Source organism: Ips typographus, linkage group LG2 (assembly GCF_016097725.1).
Source record: "Ips typographus isolate SLU linkage group LG2, UJ_Ityp_2.0, whole genome shotgun sequence".
NCBI lineage: Eukaryota > Metazoa > Arthropoda > Insecta > Coleoptera > Curculionidae > Ips > Ips typographus.
In genome coordinates this window covers 22,711,118-22,726,121 of record NC_138423.1, presented here as the reverse complement: position 1 = coordinate 22,726,121, position 15,004 = coordinate 22,711,118, and the positions used below count along the sequence as shown (strand labels likewise).

Sequence of the window (15,004 nt, the reverse complement as noted above, 5' to 3'; positions counted from 1 at the left end):
CCAAAATAGACACCATTTTATTATTAACAATAGAAACTTACCCCTTCTTCCAATTTTTTGACACTTTCCAAGAAAACAACAATCTAGACAACAATATTTATTGCATAATAATTGTAAAAACTATATACACACACTGAATGCAGTCTAGTACAGAAGAAATTATCACATTTCTCAGTACAGACCATCCAGAAATACAGACTTAATGTACGCCTTTTAAAAGAATCTCATTAAAGGACTCGCCAAAAAATGCCCTTTACTTTCCGACATTCGTTTACCCGTAGCTATGTACAGTCTGCTGTTTACTTCAAAATCGTCCATTAGGATATTGTTAACATTACTGCGAACCCTTTCCACCGCTTTTTCGCAAAACGCTAAAGCCAAATTCATTTCAAAGTCCGAGAATTGAATTCCGATACAGTGTGCTCTAGAAGCTCTAGCTGAAATTGAGTTTTTTTTTAGTAGGTATTTCAGTTTTTAAGCAGTTATATTATATTAACGTAAAAAATGGTGAGTACTTACCTAAAACAGCAGTCATAGCGTAACAATCAGTCATAATATTCGCAATGTTTCGCAAATTTACATGTTTGTTAACACATTCAATTCCATGTTTTACCAAGAACATTTCAGTAGCATACTGAAGTCTTTTTACGCTATATCTGGAAAATAAACTCACGTGACACATCTCTTGTAATTAATAAAAACTACTCATTATATATTATAATAACAAACAAACTAGATGGATACTTACTCTAAATGATCAGCGGATTTTTTACAACTTGGATGGAGATTATCATAAAGTTCTAAATCCAATTTAGGATTATCCGCAAACTGACGCCGATCGGTAAATAGTCGTTTCCACATGAAATTGGCGTGGTAGAGTGGATTACGAATTTTCTTTACGCGATTTGCTGTCATTTCCTATTATAACAAACGTTTCTCAATAAAATTATAGTCACAAAAATTGTAAAAAAAACCAAAATCTCACCCCTGCATGCTGTAGGCCGGCCAAAGCAATATAAAGTTTCAAATTTTCGTTTGTATCGTACAACGTTAAGTAGTTCAGTAGATCGTCGTGTCCTTTACGAGTCCAGTGATCCTTTAAAGTAGCCGGTAATCCCACCATGTCCATACATGTTTGGGATATTCTTAATGCGGCATTCGAACAGAAGATCTAAAGAAGAATTTATGTATCTATAGTGAAAAAAATGTTAGTAGACCATATTTATACAGGGTAAGAGAGAAAAAATAAAATGAACTCCTTATTATCTTTATTATTAGATCTTTTGAAACCATTATTATTCATTAAATTCGACTGAAGCATTTCGGAGATACAGTCCGTTAAAAATTATGCTGTATCGATCTTTTCCGTGAGTAGTTCTTGTTTTTGGAGTTTGTTCTAGAAATAACTCAAAAATAATCACTTTTTATATTCATTTTTGATAAGCTTTAGTGACTTCTGACTGTTGCCTCACATCCCTTATACCATTTCACTAGACAAAGATCAAATAAGAATATGTGTTTTATATAACATGATAGTATCAGTTATTGTCAGTTTGACGGTTTAATAAATATCAAGTTATTTTGACGTTTTTATCAGTTCTATAGAAAAACCGAGTGAATCTTAAATAGAGCAGTTTTGTGTCCAAAATGCTGTTTTGAAAGGGCCAGAGACCTCTAAATGCTACTGAGAACCTTCTTAAAAGTGCCAGAGCATTCAAAAACGTTTTTAAATTGCTAGAAGCCTCTAGAACCATTTGGAAAGTGCCAAACTTATCTACAAGTGTTTTAAACTTTCCAAGAACTGTTTGAAATTGCCACAGGGCTCTAGAACTATTTTAAAAATGTTGGAGACCTCTAAATGCTATTGAAAATCTAATATTTCCTATTCCAGAAGAAGGTTTAAGTACTTAAATAAAATCAAATATATACCTTCACAATTGCAGACTCAATATCAACATCTTGATTTTCAAACCAGTCCTGCATTCCTGCAGTTAAATATGTGACACTTTCAGCGGCATAAAACTCCATTAGCATCTACAAAAACTGTAGTTTAAGAGAAAATGGCTAGTTTCGAATAATTTAAAATTACCTCGCCTAATACAGACCGAACAGCATCAGTGGCAACATAGTCGTAATCTGGTGTATTCAGTGCAATAAAATGTTTATAAAGGTTTAGAATTAATCCCTTAGATATAGCGTTACATGCCGGCCCAGAACTGAGCCTCATACCCGTTAATAACGGTCTTAACACACTCTCGCCGCCGTGTAACTGACCCAGCAAGTTTTCTACAATTATGTGAAAGGTACAGAAATGTTTTACTGAAAATTTACATAAATATTAACCAGCCGGTATGCGTGCGTTTTCAAAAGTGATATCGGCAATTTCAGTGCCCGATTGTTCTATCTTCTGCCAGCTGATTCCAGGACTTTGTTTGTCGACCACAAAAGCACTGAATTTCTGTGCCACATCATTGTCCAAAGTCACCCTATCCGTAGTGGCAAATACTATTAACACATCAGCTGAATGGCCATTAACCACAAAACATTTTTTTCCATTCAATATCTGGAAAATATGTTTAGTAAAAATAAAATGTTAGCAACAACTGTATGACGCACGTATTCTTTGGTATCCTTGGACAAATCAGCAGTAGTGGTCATTTTGCTCAAATCAATCGAGTCAGTCTCATTTAAAGCAAAAGCTGTTAAAGAATCACCTTTCATGGCAGCATGGAGGTATTTCTTTTTTAAATTGTCATTACCAAAACGATTTAAAGCTTGTACACCTAAAGAGTTTAAAAAAATGTAAATATGTAATCAGTTAACAAACTACAAAAAACATTACCTAACATTTCATTATGTAATATACTGTCCCTTAGTTTATGTTCTGAAAGTATATCTAGAAAAGCTACTAGTTCCAAAGGGCAACATTCCCTCCCATCTAGAAACTGTGATGCTTGCAAGCCAATTGCTCTATAATCTGATAGGTTTTGCCTTAAAAATAAGATTTATTTATTACCAAAATGCTGCATAGTTTATTTATAACTTTAGATAAATAATAAGGTAAATTAAATAGTGAACAGTAGAACATAACAAAATTGCACAAATAAGTGAAGGATGAATATTTTAACAATTTTTAACATAAATTTACTATGATTTATCAAAGTTTGTAACAAAATGTATATTAACCTGAATCAAAATTGTACACTCACATAAAAAAAATAATGAATATTATTATTTCAAGTAGGTACATTAATTTGTTACCTAAAGGTTTTATCTGCTATATTATTGACATTGACCATATGTCTCTGTTGCAGGACTTTGCTTAATTCTTTGGTGTCCTTTTCTAGATTCCTATACTCACCTAGATCCAACTCAGGAAATGTTAGAATTTCTTTGTCAAATATTCCTAAAAAAAAACAATTAAATACCACTTATATCTATAGAAAGAAAAATTATACTGATTCAGTTATTGAAAAGTTACCATAAATAGTAAACTATACAGAAGCTGCAATTTACTGATTGATGATGGGTTAATATAATACATTACCAGTTAACAAATTTGCTTACACAACTCTGAAGATTTTTTATTTAAACCAAAAATCACTATAACTAATATGACTAAAACTAAAATGATAAGTCATTGCTGCAAAACTGTTTTGCAGAACTGCACAATGATTCAGTATTTATTTACCTGCTAGAAAGTTCTTGACAAATGGTTCTCTTTGGGGCTTTCTAGCTCTAGTTTTCCTGACTATATTCGTCAGTCGGTCGTACCTTTTTAGTTCTTTATCTTGGTAATCCTCAGAACCCCCCTTTTGAACTGCTTCTATAGAAGTAGAATAGCATTTTTGGAGGAGTCGAGGATTTGATAATAGACGTTTTGGGTACAAGTTTAACATACTGAATAATGGTTTGATCCAACACTTTAGTACATAATATGCTTAAATACTGTATTTTTAAGCAGAAAACCGATTTAATTGTTATGTTGTGAACAAAAAGTATTCCTTAACCTCACTTGTTTAACCTAACCTAACCTCAATCTAAAGCAGTTTCTTTTAAACTTCTTTCTTAACCTAGTTTTTAGACAGAATAATGGTGTTTACGTAGGACAGCAAGCTTTACCCCACATTTTGAGACTATCAAAAAGGAAACAATCAGCAGGGAAAAATGCTGTGTCAATAAGTCTCATTTACACACGTTTTTTCTTAATAACAAAACTAGGCTTATTATTGTAAAATAGAATTTAAGAAACTGTACGAATTATTTACAAACAAACTTAGGTACCAAATCATTACTTCTGATGGTATGCAGTTTAATTAAAAACACTTAAAATACTTGCTATATGACATTTATTAACAAAAGTTTACAATGTAACTTCTCCACCATCTTCAATAATCCCTTCCATTTGTTCTTCAGTTTCACTCTCACTTGATTTATTGTCTTCTGCCATTTGTTGGTCTTGTCTTTGCTTGAGACCAGCTGCAGGTGATTTGATGAGAGCCAAATCTCTTTGAACTTCCTTGACATCACGCTCCGTTTCCAACTCTCTGCCTTTTCGTAACCTGAAACAAGTTTAAATAACCAAATTGATACCCAAATTACCATGGATAAACTTACCTCTGCATAACATAAGTTCTCTGTCTTCTTTGCCGAATTGTCTCAACTTTCTTCATTGCTTCCACTGCCTTTGTAAAGGTTTCCCTATTATATTTAACTGGGACATGTCTTCTCTTTTCAAACTCAAATGAAGGGTCAATAGCCAATTCTTTGCCGGCAGTTTTTCTGAATGCTTTGGTCCATTTAACTTTCCTTGGGTTCTTCTTCTTTTTAAAGGCGGCATGGCATTTTGATCGACAAAATTTAAATATCTACAATTAAACAATAACTTCTAGACTCTTGTAGGTTTTAAAATAGTTGGAAATTCAATTGAAAAATGAGTTGTCAAGTTATCACTATCAAGTTAAAGAGGAAAGAGCCTACTTTAGAGACTGAAACTACCCCAAAACATTGTACATAACCTTACTGATTTTTTCACTTCACTGCATTGAAAAACAATAGAAAGTAGTCTTACCTTACAGTCGTTTCTAACAAATTGTATGCCGTGACCAGGATATATTCTTGAAGAGCAAAAATAGCAAGTTTCAATCCGCATTTTTGTGTTTGTTTTTAACCACGCGGTTGTCAAAAAAAAGAAATTCGTATCTATGGGTCATCTGTCAAAAAGGTTTGAGCAAGATAGAGATGTGCACAATACCACAGTGTCAACTGTTGAAGGATTATTATCAGAAATTTTTTAATCCGATTTTGTGGCGGTGTTTGTTTGTTTTAACCATTTAACTTCAGACCATTTTGTAAATGGACAACATCGTTTTGTAATAGACAAAAATTAAATTAAATAAAATCAAATAATAGCAATGAGTAAGCATATGGTTGTCCTCCAGAATATACCCTATCCCTTCGAGCAAAACGAATGAGGAGGTAATCCAGATTCTGACATTGATAGTTTACTTGTCTTATGTCAAAAAAGCGCAGAAAGTGAGGTTAGAATTAAATGTTTGTGGTTTGGATTTTGATTCAAAACTCAAATAAACTTTTTATTTTTATTGTTAAATTGCAAGTCATATTTTTGGACAGAGTGAATAGAGTAAGTAATAGCAAATGTGCAATATATAGTAAATAATATATAAATTCTAGTTTTAAGGAATATTTTAATAAAAAATATGGTTTTTGGAGAGATAGTGGAACCCAGCACCAGAGCCCTAATTCTGGATGATGAAGAGTTGGAGGACCTTCCTGAATATGAGTCGTAAGTTTTATTTCATGTTTTAGTACCAGAAATAATAATACAATAATAATAACAAAACCCTAATTCAATTTTGAACAAATGTTTTTCTCAAAAATTTTAACAAAACATGTAATTTAAATTTTAGCCCAACATTTGAGTGGGAAGGTGTCTCTAAACCACCAGACTGTCTTGACACTATAATTTTCATAGAATCTCTAAAAGTATTACAGGTTTGCTCCAAAACACTAAATAGTCAGAAACCTGTAGCAAAAATACTAAATGCAGGAGTGTCAATCCATAAAATTGATTCTAATTATTTAGTATCATTTAATGGAAGCTGCAAGAATTTGACTACTGGAGAAGTAATAAAGTTGAATGGTGTTTAAGTTAAACATTGATATAAAGTTGGGTTTTCCAGATTGTTGAAGCACTGTCAGAATGGATCAACCATGCTAAGAATATCCACTGTATTACTAGCAATTCCATATCAGCTTTCCAGTCACTGGAAAACCTTCCAGGTGGCAAACTAGTTACATTTTCCCGCTGTTTGACCACCAAAAAAGAAGTGCCTTTCAGTTTCTGCAAATGCCTAGAAGCACCCAATTTAGTTGAAGGTTTTGTTGCAAATGTGTTTTCTTATTGTGTATGTTTACAGCAGAATGCAAGTTTATGGATTGTGTATACAGATAATATGCCTTTAGATTCTTCTAATGCTTCTGAAATAGTTAGACTTTTTAAGGCTTTAAAATTACCAGTAGAAGTGAATTTCAAACCAGTGTCTGATGTTAGTAATTTGTATATGTAAATTTATAAAAATTTAGCTTTTTTAAGATAAAAATGTGTTTTTTTCATCCAAATGCCCACCTATAATTAACCTAACAATATTTTAAATCATTTTTAATGTCAGAAGTTTGTGACAAAAATTTTAGCTTTCTTATACATAATGCAGGCAAAAAACGTTTTCCTGCCCAAACAATATGCCAGAATCGACTATGAGATACCAGAAAGGTACAGAAATGCATTTTATCTGGCAAACGCGGCCCTTTTCGACAGTACAAACTGGTTTCTGCACCGTACTTACGAAGTGGTGTTTTACAATTTGAAAAATATGTTTAGGTAGGTCGATTCAGCTGACTTGTGATTCAAATTGAGCTGGAAACTTGTTTTAGACACAAATTTAAAGATGAAAGAGTGAGTGACGCTAGAATTCATGATAAACTTGAAAATATCGTCGAAAGTTTAGACCAGTGCAACTCTATTATAGATGTGCGATTTCCAATTAGGCGCGAAAATGGAAAGCTTGAAATTGTGCGAGGATTTCGTGTTCATTATGGAGAAGGTGTACAAAATGCACCATGTTTAGGAGGTAAAATACTGATAATGATTTGAATGATGAATATTTTTTATGCAGAATATAGTATACTATACGACCATAGGTTTTTAAAATTTGATTTTTGCTTCAAATAGGATTACGATTACATCCTGAAGTAACTAGAGATCAAATGAAAGGACTTGCCTTACTGTCTTTTATGAAAAATTCCTGTCTTGGCACTGGACTATCTGGAGCAATGGGTGGCATTAAAATTAATCCTAAGGAATACTCAGAGATGGAGCTTCAAAAAATCGTTTCACTCTATGTGACAGAGTTGTTTAAGAAAGGATATTGTAAGTATATTTACTGTTATGTTAGTGAAACTACTTTGAGTCATAATTAGGATATAATGCAGAAACCCTCCAAGTTTCTGTTACTGCAAAATTCTTCTCTTGCTCAAAACTTTAAATATTAAAACACTCTGTATAATTTTATTGAATTTTTAGGTAATCACACTAGTGTTGTTCACCCGGATATTAACTCTGGTGAACGAGAGATGAATTGGGTGTCCCAAACTTTTGCGTCTTGCTCAGGTACTACAGACTAGCTGACAATACAACATTTGTATGCGTTTGATTACATTTAGGACAAACTCTTAACGCAACTGCAACCGGAAAACCCGTTGATTATGGTGGTGTGGATAATTACGATAAAGTTACGGCGACGGGAGCCTTTAAAGCTTTAGATTTTATCATTAATAACGGGGAACTTCTCCTGAAAACCGGCTGCATCAAAACTGGAATAAACAACAAACGTTTTATCATCCAGGCTGGTTACTTTACTTAAAATTGTGCTGTTTTGTATAACGTTCTGATTTATTAGGGGCTTGGAAAAGTTGGTAAACCTTTAGGTTTGATGTTGGTCGCTAACGGTGGAATATGCGTTGGAGTCAAAGACCACGACGCCTACTTGTATGATCCTAAAGGAATTGATTTTAAAGTATCACTTTTACTTATAAAATAAGCACAAACGACATATGTTTGATCATTTCAGGATTTACTTCAACATTTAGAAAAACACGGCACAATTCGTCATTACGGCTTATCGAAAACGGATTATCCCGAATCGATTTTCACGGAAGATTGTGACATTCTAGTGCTAGCTGCTTGTCAAAAGAGTTTAGGGTGTTACACTGCTCGAGATGTAAAGGCTCGTGTAATTTTAGAGGCTTCAGGTGAAATATTCCTGATTAAATATGTAATAATTAATTAAAGCCACTCTTAGATTGCCCAATAACACCAACAGCACATAAGATTCTGATAACCAAATCCAAAATTGTTATCCCAGACATTTATTCTTGTGGTGGAGCAAATGTGGCGTCTTACTTTGAGTACGTTAGAAACTTACAACAAATGGGATTCAGTACGAAAAATGTTTTAAGGTAAATAAGCCAATTTTCTTGTGGTGTCAATTGATTTTGTAAGTGCTGCAGAGGAAGTACAAAGTTGTACTCAGAAATTTTTGAGGACATGCTGCAGCAAAGTGGACAAAAAGTGGTTGGTGGGTCACAAGAACCGTACAACGTATTTTTGCCTTTGGAAAGTGATTTTTCTAAAAATTGTATTGAATGCATTTTTCCATCTGTAGGACAGGTATGTTTGTGTTGATATGTTATTAGAGGTTTACTTATAGATTTGCATTGGTTTTAGGAGATATTGAATAACATTGACATATTTAGGTTGGGAGTTGATTTGAGAACTGCCGCATATGCAGTGGCCATTAATAATATTTTTACAGCTATTTTTGATCAGAAGAATTTAACGTAATTTGAGATGTAATACAAATAAATGCAATATCTATATTTATATGCAGTTTAAAATTTTTACGAAATTTGTATGAAAACTTTAAACATATCCATACAAAATCCATGGCAATAAGAAGAGAGCTGTTGTAATTCAACAAAGATTAAGAAAATCTCCATCAGTAAAATGTGTGACTGATGTACCGGAACATATGATGTCATTTCATTTGACAGTTGGTCACATGACTATTTTATTGGAAGTCAGATTGTTATCTGGTGACCAATTGTCAAGTTACCTACATCACCTCCACTTTACTCCTTAACCTTTCTCAATTTTCTATAATTTTGAATTTTTTTATTTTATTTTTAACAGTACCACACTTACTATTTATTTTGGACTCTTATTCTGTAAACTTTTAAACTTTCTGTTAACTGTTTAATCAAATTTCCTATATGCAGTAGTTTAATACTGAAAGACACGTGGTATTTTAATTCGTGTTGAATATTAATAGTTAAACATGCACCAAGTTAAATTTTGCAATCTTGGTTACTGAAATGTGTGCGTAATGTATTTGTGCATCCAAAACAAACACGCACTTGTTACGTTTTGAGTATTTATTAATGTTACAAATGAACAATGATTTGTACAAATAAAAAATTAAACTAGCACTACTATAAAGTATTATCTAGGGATACAAGATTTACTTTTTATAAAATCGATCAAAAAATACACTTTTTTTCAATCAGTTCTAATTTTTGCACTAAAACTAGCTCAAATTGACCCTAACTTATGGTTACACTTTGATACCTACACTTCATTTTTCTAAATTATCCGCTACTATTCTACAGGGGGTAAATATCCCCGATTTTGTTTAGATCCTTGATAACTAGTTTGTGGATAATTTCCATTTGTTGCTCCACGACTTTGTTCTTTAGGACTTGTTTGAAATTCATTGTGTCTGTCTATCTGGTTTGATTGGTAATAAGGTTGCTCTTCATTGACACCTTCATGTTGTTGATTAACATGGTTTCTTCTCACATTATTATTATCAGAGGATGATGAGTTTTGATTGTAGCTGTTTGTTGGTTTTTGATTGTTTGCTCTAGTTGATGACGTTGAAGTGTCTTGATAACCATTTTTTGTTATTGAAGGATTGAATGAATTTTCGTTTTGGAAGCTTGGCTGATTTTGGTTGTTAAGTGGTAGATTATCAGTGGTTTGGCCAAAACTATTCAAACCATTATTAGAACGTTGTTGATTTTGGGGTGGCAAGTACTCATTGATTCCATTAGGTTTTTGTGTGTTGCCTTCCTGTTTGACTGGGAAACGCGGTACTTGCGGTGATAATGAAGGTCGGTGAGATTCTATAACGAGTGCCAAAACAAGTTTGATTGTTAAAAATGCAAATAACAAACTAGAAACACTGAATTACCTTGAGATTGGGCTGGTTCTCCAGAATAGTACCCACCATTTTCAGGATTATTGGGGCTTGTAGAGCCATAACCAGGTGCGGTAGGTGAATCATCCTTTATTCCCCTTAGTTCTATAGTAATATTATTTGTATTAATTGCATAATTCTAATACGGTTTCAGTTACCTTGATTTTCAAAAGTGTTAGTGCTAGATCCGGAATTTGGAGTGTTTTCGCTTTGTTGCTGGCTAACGTACAGATTAGCGTTCACTCCATAAAAAGACGGGGCTAAACTACAATCGAAAAGATTCCACCACACGCAAACCAGGAATTCTTGGTGGAATATCGTTCCATTTGGACAGAGAAAGTCGTACGTTTTTCCGTTAGTACATACATGGAATACTTGACATCTAGAATAAAAACAGAACATTGTAATTAGTACAGTATGTAATTAAAAATACTTTACCTGGTTTCAACGTCTGCGTAATAACCTGGATACTCCTGTTGGCTGCATTGAAATGACGTATCTGGAATAGAAGACAAAACTGGATAGTCTATATCAGGTTGTCCAGGAATGGCTGAGTAATCCCCTTCTTCTTCTGCAATAGCTCCAAAACTTCCACCTTCTTGCCTATTATTTGACTCAAAATTGTTTGAGGTGCCTTCAAATCTTCCAAATTTCGATTGAGCATTTCTACTATCAGAATCCCCGTTTTGTCTATTGGTTCCAAAGTCGTTTCCGGAATTTTGATAACCTAAACGAGCATCAGTGAAAATATTACAACTAAAAGTTGTAATCCAGTTTTTTCGTACCATTTCCAGTGGTTTGAGTTGGCCCGGGAGAATATCCGTTAAGTGAGTTAGTAGATGAATAGCCTAGTAATATAACAAGAATAACAGCAGAAAGTTCAGTTAACGTTTACTAAAGTAATATAGTGAGTGATATTATAAGCCGGGGATGGTAAGTCCACTTGTATCCGTATAAGTAAATTGTTCGCAGTTTGTGATTAGTCAAAAAAAGCTGTTTTTGTTTGAATCAGATTACTTTAGACCTCCATTGACTTTATGACGTAAGACTTACCATTACTGGGTTTTATCCCTGAATTTTGTAGTGTATTTGAACTGGGATGGACACCATTTGAAGGTTGGGACCTTGGAGGAAAATTATTCGACCCAGAATAACCTGCAACAGATTTTTTTAATTTGATGTACGAATTTTAATGACCCTTTATAATTTATACATTAATGACGATAAAACACGCAACTTCTTTCTTATCTAATTTAGTGCTAAATTATAAAATAATTAAACCATTTATGGTAGTTTTGAGATAAAGGACAAATAATCACCTTACAAATTACATATCTGAAGGTTCAATTTTTTTTTAACACAATAAGTCACCTTTTGGTTGAGAAGAACCTGCAAATCCTCCTTCCTGTGGTTGGTTTGCACCTCCAGATCTTTGATTATTACCTCCATATTGTGGAGATTCACTAGAAATGGGTGTGGTTCCGTCTGAACTTCCAAAGTATGATGGAGGCATGTTAGAGGAGTCTTTTAGAGGTTTTGGATAACCGAAACTAGGTGAAGATGCGGTTGCAGGAAACATGTTTTCTGGTGTGGTTCCGTCATTTGTAGAGGCTTGAGGTGCGGGGTAATTGTAGCCCTGTCCCTAGTATATTAAAAAAAATGTTAATCCATGTGATTGAGATGATTTTTTGATGATTTTGATGTGATTGATGATGAGTTTCTTAGTGGCGTAAACCATCATCAAATTATGAAAAAAAAACTACTAAATTATGATACTACTACTACTTTGGAGAAATCTGATGATGATTTTTAGACCCATCCTTACATTTTTGTGTAGTAAATTTATCAGTAAATATTACTTACCAAAGTTTTTGACAAGCAAACCAGTAGAACTGAAATAGAATACAAATGTAGTTACAAGAACACGTATTACAAACTGACAGGGCATGTAGAAAATGCAAAAATAAGCGAACATTTTGAGATATTGATGAGCCTGAGAGTAAATCTTTCCACTTGTCTAACAGTTCTAAAAATGTAGGAGGTAATGTTTTTTAGCAGTTGTTTCTGCCTGCCCTAGGAGTTTCTACCCTGTATATCAACTCTGTTTATACAGGATGTTTTAACTTTCTTTGCCATACTTTTTAAAAATAAAATTTTATGCAAGAATCCCAAATAAATCACTGTTGCCTGTCAAACCATTTTAATAATGAACAATATGTGTGGATTCTTCTATTGTGCATGTAAGTATGTATAATTTTCACATTAATTTATTAGGCTATTTGAATTAAACAACATTGCGAAACAGAAAATACAGGGCAATCTAAATTCCAATAATCGACCCTTTTGTTAATTTTTGTACCATAAAAGCTGTTGTTTTGTGAAAATTTTACTTTTGATTTGTTAAGCAGATTAATAATATTTTTTTTTAATCTGGAGTTTTCTTTGTTTATAGTTTTTGTTCTCAGATTTTGCTGCTTAAAATCTTGCAGTTTTTAGCTTCAAAGTTATACTATAACAAATATGGAACAATTTCTTCTCCTAAATACAGGTTTTAGAGCAGCATCTACTTACCTAGAACAGTATCAATGAACCTCATTATAAACAAAAGAGTTAAAAAACTTAACTTCACAATCAAACTTCTGGAACACTTGTGATAAACTTATTATACTGAAAATTTGACTGTTCCGTTGTCAAAAGAAGACTAACCAGTGTGATTACCCCCAAAACTATATATATCTTTATAGTTACCCCATTTTAGGATGGCGCATTTTAGTCGACCCACCAAATCGAAAAAATATGCGCCAGATTAGGTAATTGTGCTAAAAAGAGGGGCGAACGTCTTTGAAGATGTAATTGCTCTTCGAAGATGCACGTGAAGACGGTTCGAGCATCCTTCACTCGTCTGAATCACGAAGTTCCCGATTCCGTTTGTGTGATTTATTTTGTTCGATATATAAAAACCAGATAAGATCTTAAACAATGTTTTTAGTTTAAACGAAAATTTATTTTATGTGGTGGATAATGATAAAAGAAATGTTGTTCGATCCATAACGAATCTCTGGTTAAGTTCCTTTAAATTTAATGTGTGTGATCTGATCAGTAATACGGTTAACGGAAAGTTAATTAAACATTACATAATTACCTTATAAAGAATATTTGAGCCGTTTAGTAAATAATATACAGTCCTCTAGTAGCTACTTCAAGTTCTTCAGAAGATTTAGTAAAAGTATCAGCTTAATATCGGTGACTGTACTTTGAAATTGTTGTACTCATCTCCATGATTTCTGCTGAAACGAGTTATTTTTATTGAATTTAAGTATTTAGTTGAAGTATTACCACTAAAAGTAGTTCAGTTAACTTAGCAAAGCGAAATATCTGAAGAACCAAGTTTATTACACAGGAGGTCCTATTGAGGAATATATTTTTACATATATTACATATGTTAATTATGCAGTACTTTTAAATGGGATAGCATGTATTTTTTACTAAATTTTGATAGATCTTATTAGTTCGTACTGCAAAAACCGAAAAAATCACAAAAACAATGAACTTACACAATGTGTTCATGGAGACTTGTTTATTTTCTCTTTCTACTATAGGAAATGATTGAAAACAGTCTCATTTGAAAATACAATTTAAGTTATATCATACTTTTCTGGTCCACCTTGTATACGCAAAGTGATCTCTCAGAATTAGGTGTGAGTTAATAGGCCCCAGATTTTCCACATATTTTGCTTTTCAAATTAAATATTTTCTAAGTTATAATATTTTCTACTCGTACAAAAACTCTTGTAAATATATTTTTTTTAATACAGAATCTGAGCCTGAAGACCTTAAAAACCATGTATTTTCTTATAAGGCTTATTAAAACTAAAAAAAATATACATATAAACTGTATTTTTTGCGACCAACTTAGGTACGTTTTTTGGCAATTGCGTAATAAAACTTTCTCCAATAATTTAATATAAATAATAATAATTCAAAGATGCAATTTTTTGATATGGAAAAAAATGGTCGACCAAAATCGTATCAGCATCTAAAGATGTCGTGTTATTTGAATAGAGATTATGCAACACAAAAACCAAATTGGATCCTATTCATAAAACTTCACGTCATTTCAATCATATTGATCATCAAAACCGTCACGAATCGCGGTGTTTTTATTATTTTGCGGTCGTACATTTTTAACTTTCGAATAATCTATTTAAAAACTTTCCAATTTGTGATAAGTGTTTAATAGTTTAAACAAAATTTATTAAAGTAGTTTTGAATTTCATATTTTTGTTAACAATGACTAGAACTATGAAAATGAATTTTCTTCAATTAAAAGGGTTAGACAGACAGTACTAAAAAGCACCCATTATGTGTTTATTTTAGTGCTTTATCTCATCCACATATCTTTTACTCTATAAAATCGTCGAAACAATTGATGTTGTGCAACTAGCATAACCTCCACGAGCTAAAGATCGTCACCATCATTATTTATTACACATATTACGTGAATTTGTCTTCTAATCACCTGAAAAATAAACCATTCTAAACAATGCTTATCGCAAAACGTCGATCGAAGATTCGCTTCGTATCGATTCTTCGATGGGAAAATTTCGTTTTCGATACATTACGAAGAGAATCGTCGTTTAAAACGCCCACGACATTGTAAAGAAAAA

At 32.7% G+C, this 15,004-nt stretch overlaps 5 protein-coding genes across 8 annotated transcripts; 2 read left to right on the top strand and 3 right to left on the bottom strand.

Moving 5' to 3' along the window:
* Window positions 1-84: 84 nt before the first annotated feature.
* Window positions 85-4,035, bottom strand: Egm (acyl-CoA dehydrogenase family member enigma). The gene is made up of 11 exons (XM_081972132.1): window positions 3,692-4,035; window positions 3,262-3,406; window positions 2,843-2,991; window positions 2,617-2,783; window positions 2,344-2,563; window positions 2,090-2,286; window positions 1,930-2,034; window positions 986-1,171; window positions 749-918; window positions 520-656; window positions 85-437 (listed from the first exon to the last, which is right to left on the bottom strand). The coding sequence occupies exons 1-11, from the start codon at window positions 3,897-3,899 to the stop codon at window positions 214-216; spliced, it is 1,908 nt and encodes a 635-aa protein (XP_081828258.1). The 5' UTR covers window positions 3,900-4,035; the 3' UTR covers window positions 85-213.
* Window positions 4,036-4,332: 297 nt separating this feature from the next.
* On the bottom strand, window positions 4,333-5,230 carry RpL24-like (ribosomal protein L24-like). Its single transcript, XM_081972136.1, has 3 exons — window positions 5,072-5,230; window positions 4,618-4,868; window positions 4,333-4,562 (listed from the first exon to the last, which is right to left on the bottom strand). Exons 1-3 carry the CDS (start codon window positions 5,150-5,152, stop codon window positions 4,364-4,366), a joined length of 531 nt encoding a protein of 176 aa, XP_081828262.1. The 5' UTR covers window positions 5,153-5,230; the 3' UTR covers window positions 4,333-4,363.
* Window positions 5,231-5,489: 259 nt separating this feature from the next.
* PSMG1 (Proteasome assembly chaperone 1) lies at window positions 5,490-6,623 on the top strand. Of its 2 annotated transcripts, none has more exons than XM_081972134.1 (4): window positions 5,490-5,644; window positions 5,695-5,806; window positions 5,931-6,147; window positions 6,204-6,623. In XM_081972134.1, the coding sequence occupies exons 2-4, from the start codon at window positions 5,721-5,723 to the stop codon at window positions 6,588-6,590; spliced, it is 690 nt and encodes a 229-aa protein (XP_081828260.1). In that variant the 5' UTR covers window positions 5,490-5,644; window positions 5,695-5,720; the 3' UTR covers window positions 6,591-6,623. The 2 variants fall into 2 exon arrangements, with proteins under 2 accessions (XP_081828260.1, XP_081828261.1); XM_081972135.1 differs by having other exon boundaries at window positions 5,525-5,644; window positions 5,702-5,806.
* Window positions 6,624-6,670: 47 nt separating this feature from the next.
* LOC145724060 (glutamate dehydrogenase, mitochondrial-like) lies at window positions 6,671-8,962 on the top strand. Its single transcript, XM_081972133.1, has 10 exons — window positions 6,671-6,901; window positions 6,955-7,151; window positions 7,253-7,450; window positions 7,604-7,690; window positions 7,744-7,925; window positions 7,980-8,096; window positions 8,151-8,331; window positions 8,382-8,538; window positions 8,590-8,749; window positions 8,807-8,962. Exons 1-10 carry the CDS (start codon window positions 6,729-6,731, stop codon window positions 8,921-8,923), a joined length of 1,569 nt encoding a protein of 522 aa, XP_081828259.1. The 5' UTR covers window positions 6,671-6,728; the 3' UTR covers window positions 8,924-8,962.
* A 533-nt stretch (window positions 8,963-9,495) lies between these two features.
* LOC145724894 (uncharacterized) lies at window positions 9,496-13,989 on the bottom strand. Of its 3 annotated transcripts, XR_014177115.1 has the most exons (10): window positions 12,909-13,042; window positions 12,201-12,229; window positions 11,709-11,979; window positions 11,391-11,492; window positions 11,123-11,185; window positions 10,776-11,064; window positions 10,496-10,719; window positions 10,332-10,442; window positions 9,661-10,263; window positions 9,496-9,630 (listed from the first exon to the last, which is right to left on the bottom strand). XR_014177115.1 is itself a non-coding variant. In XM_081973370.1 (9 exons), exons 3-9 carry the CDS (start codon window positions 11,914-11,916, stop codon window positions 9,737-9,739), a joined length of 1,524 nt encoding a protein of 507 aa, XP_081829496.1. In that variant the 5' UTR covers window positions 11,917-11,979; window positions 12,201-12,229; window positions 13,086-13,989; the 3' UTR covers window positions 9,496-9,736. The 3 variants fall into 3 exon arrangements, 2 of the variants coding, with proteins under 2 accessions (XP_081829496.1, XP_081829495.1); XM_081973370.1 differs by lacking the exon at window positions 12,909-13,042 and adding an exon at window positions 13,086-13,989 and having other exon boundaries at window positions 9,496-10,263; XM_081973369.1 differs by having other exon boundaries at window positions 9,496-10,263; window positions 12,909-13,041.
* Window positions 13,990-15,004: the final 1,015 nt, after the last annotated feature.

Coding starts and splice junctions, on each gene's coding strand:
- Egm (XM_081972132.1), bottom strand. CDS start 3,899: ATGTTAAACTTGTACCCAAAACGTCTATTATCAAATCCTCGACTCCTC. Junction 3,407..3,691: donor TGTCAAGAACTTTCTAGCAG/GTAAATAAATAC, acceptor GTTTTTTTTTAG/GAATATTTGACAAAGAAATT. Junction 2,992..3,261: donor ATAGCAGATAAAACCTTTAG/GTAACAAATTAA, acceptor CTTATTTTTAAG/GCAAAACCTATCAGATTATA.
- RpL24-like (XM_081972136.1), bottom strand. CDS start 5,152: ATGCGGATTGAAACTTGCTATTTTTGCTCTTCAAGAATATATCCTGGT. Junction 4,869..5,071: donor TTGTTAGAAACGACTGTAAG/GTAAGACTACTT, acceptor GTTTAATTGTAG/ATATTTAAATTTTGTCGATC. Junction 4,563..4,617: donor AGAACTTATGTTATGCAGAG/GTAAGTTTATCC, acceptor AACTTGTTTCAG/GTTACGAAAAGGCAGAGAGT.
- PSMG1 (XM_081972134.1), top strand. CDS start 5,721: ATGGTTTTTGGAGAGATAGTGGAACCCAGCACCAGAGCCCTAATTCTG. Junction 5,807..5,930: donor GACCTTCCTGAATATGAGTC/GTAAGTTTTATT, acceptor TTTAAATTTTAG/CCCAACATTTGAGTGGGAAG. Junction 6,148..6,203: donor AGAATTTGACTACTGGAGAA/GTAATAAAGTTG, acceptor TGGGTTTTCCAG/ATTGTTGAAGCACTGTCAGA.
- LOC145724060 (XM_081972133.1), top strand. CDS start 6,729: ATGCAGGCAAAAAACGTTTTCCTGCCCAAACAATATGCCAGAATCGAC. Junction 7,451..7,603: donor GTTGTTTAAGAAAGGATATT/GTAAGTATATTT, acceptor TTGAATTTTTAG/GTAATCACACTAGTGTTGTT. Junction 8,332..8,381: donor TGTAATTTTAGAGGCTTCAG/GTGAAATATTCC, acceptor AGCCACTCTTAG/ATTGCCCAATAACACCAACA.
- LOC145724894 (XM_081973369.1), bottom strand. CDS start 12,933: ATGAGGTTCATTGATACTGTTCTAG. Junction 11,980..12,200: donor TTTGCTTGTCAAAAACTTTG/GTAAGTAATATT, acceptor TTAATATACTAG/GGACAGGGCTACAATTACCC. Junction 11,065..11,122: donor AACTCAAACCACTGGAAATG/GTACGAAAAAAC, acceptor ATGCTCGTTTAG/GTTATCAAAATTCCGGAAAC.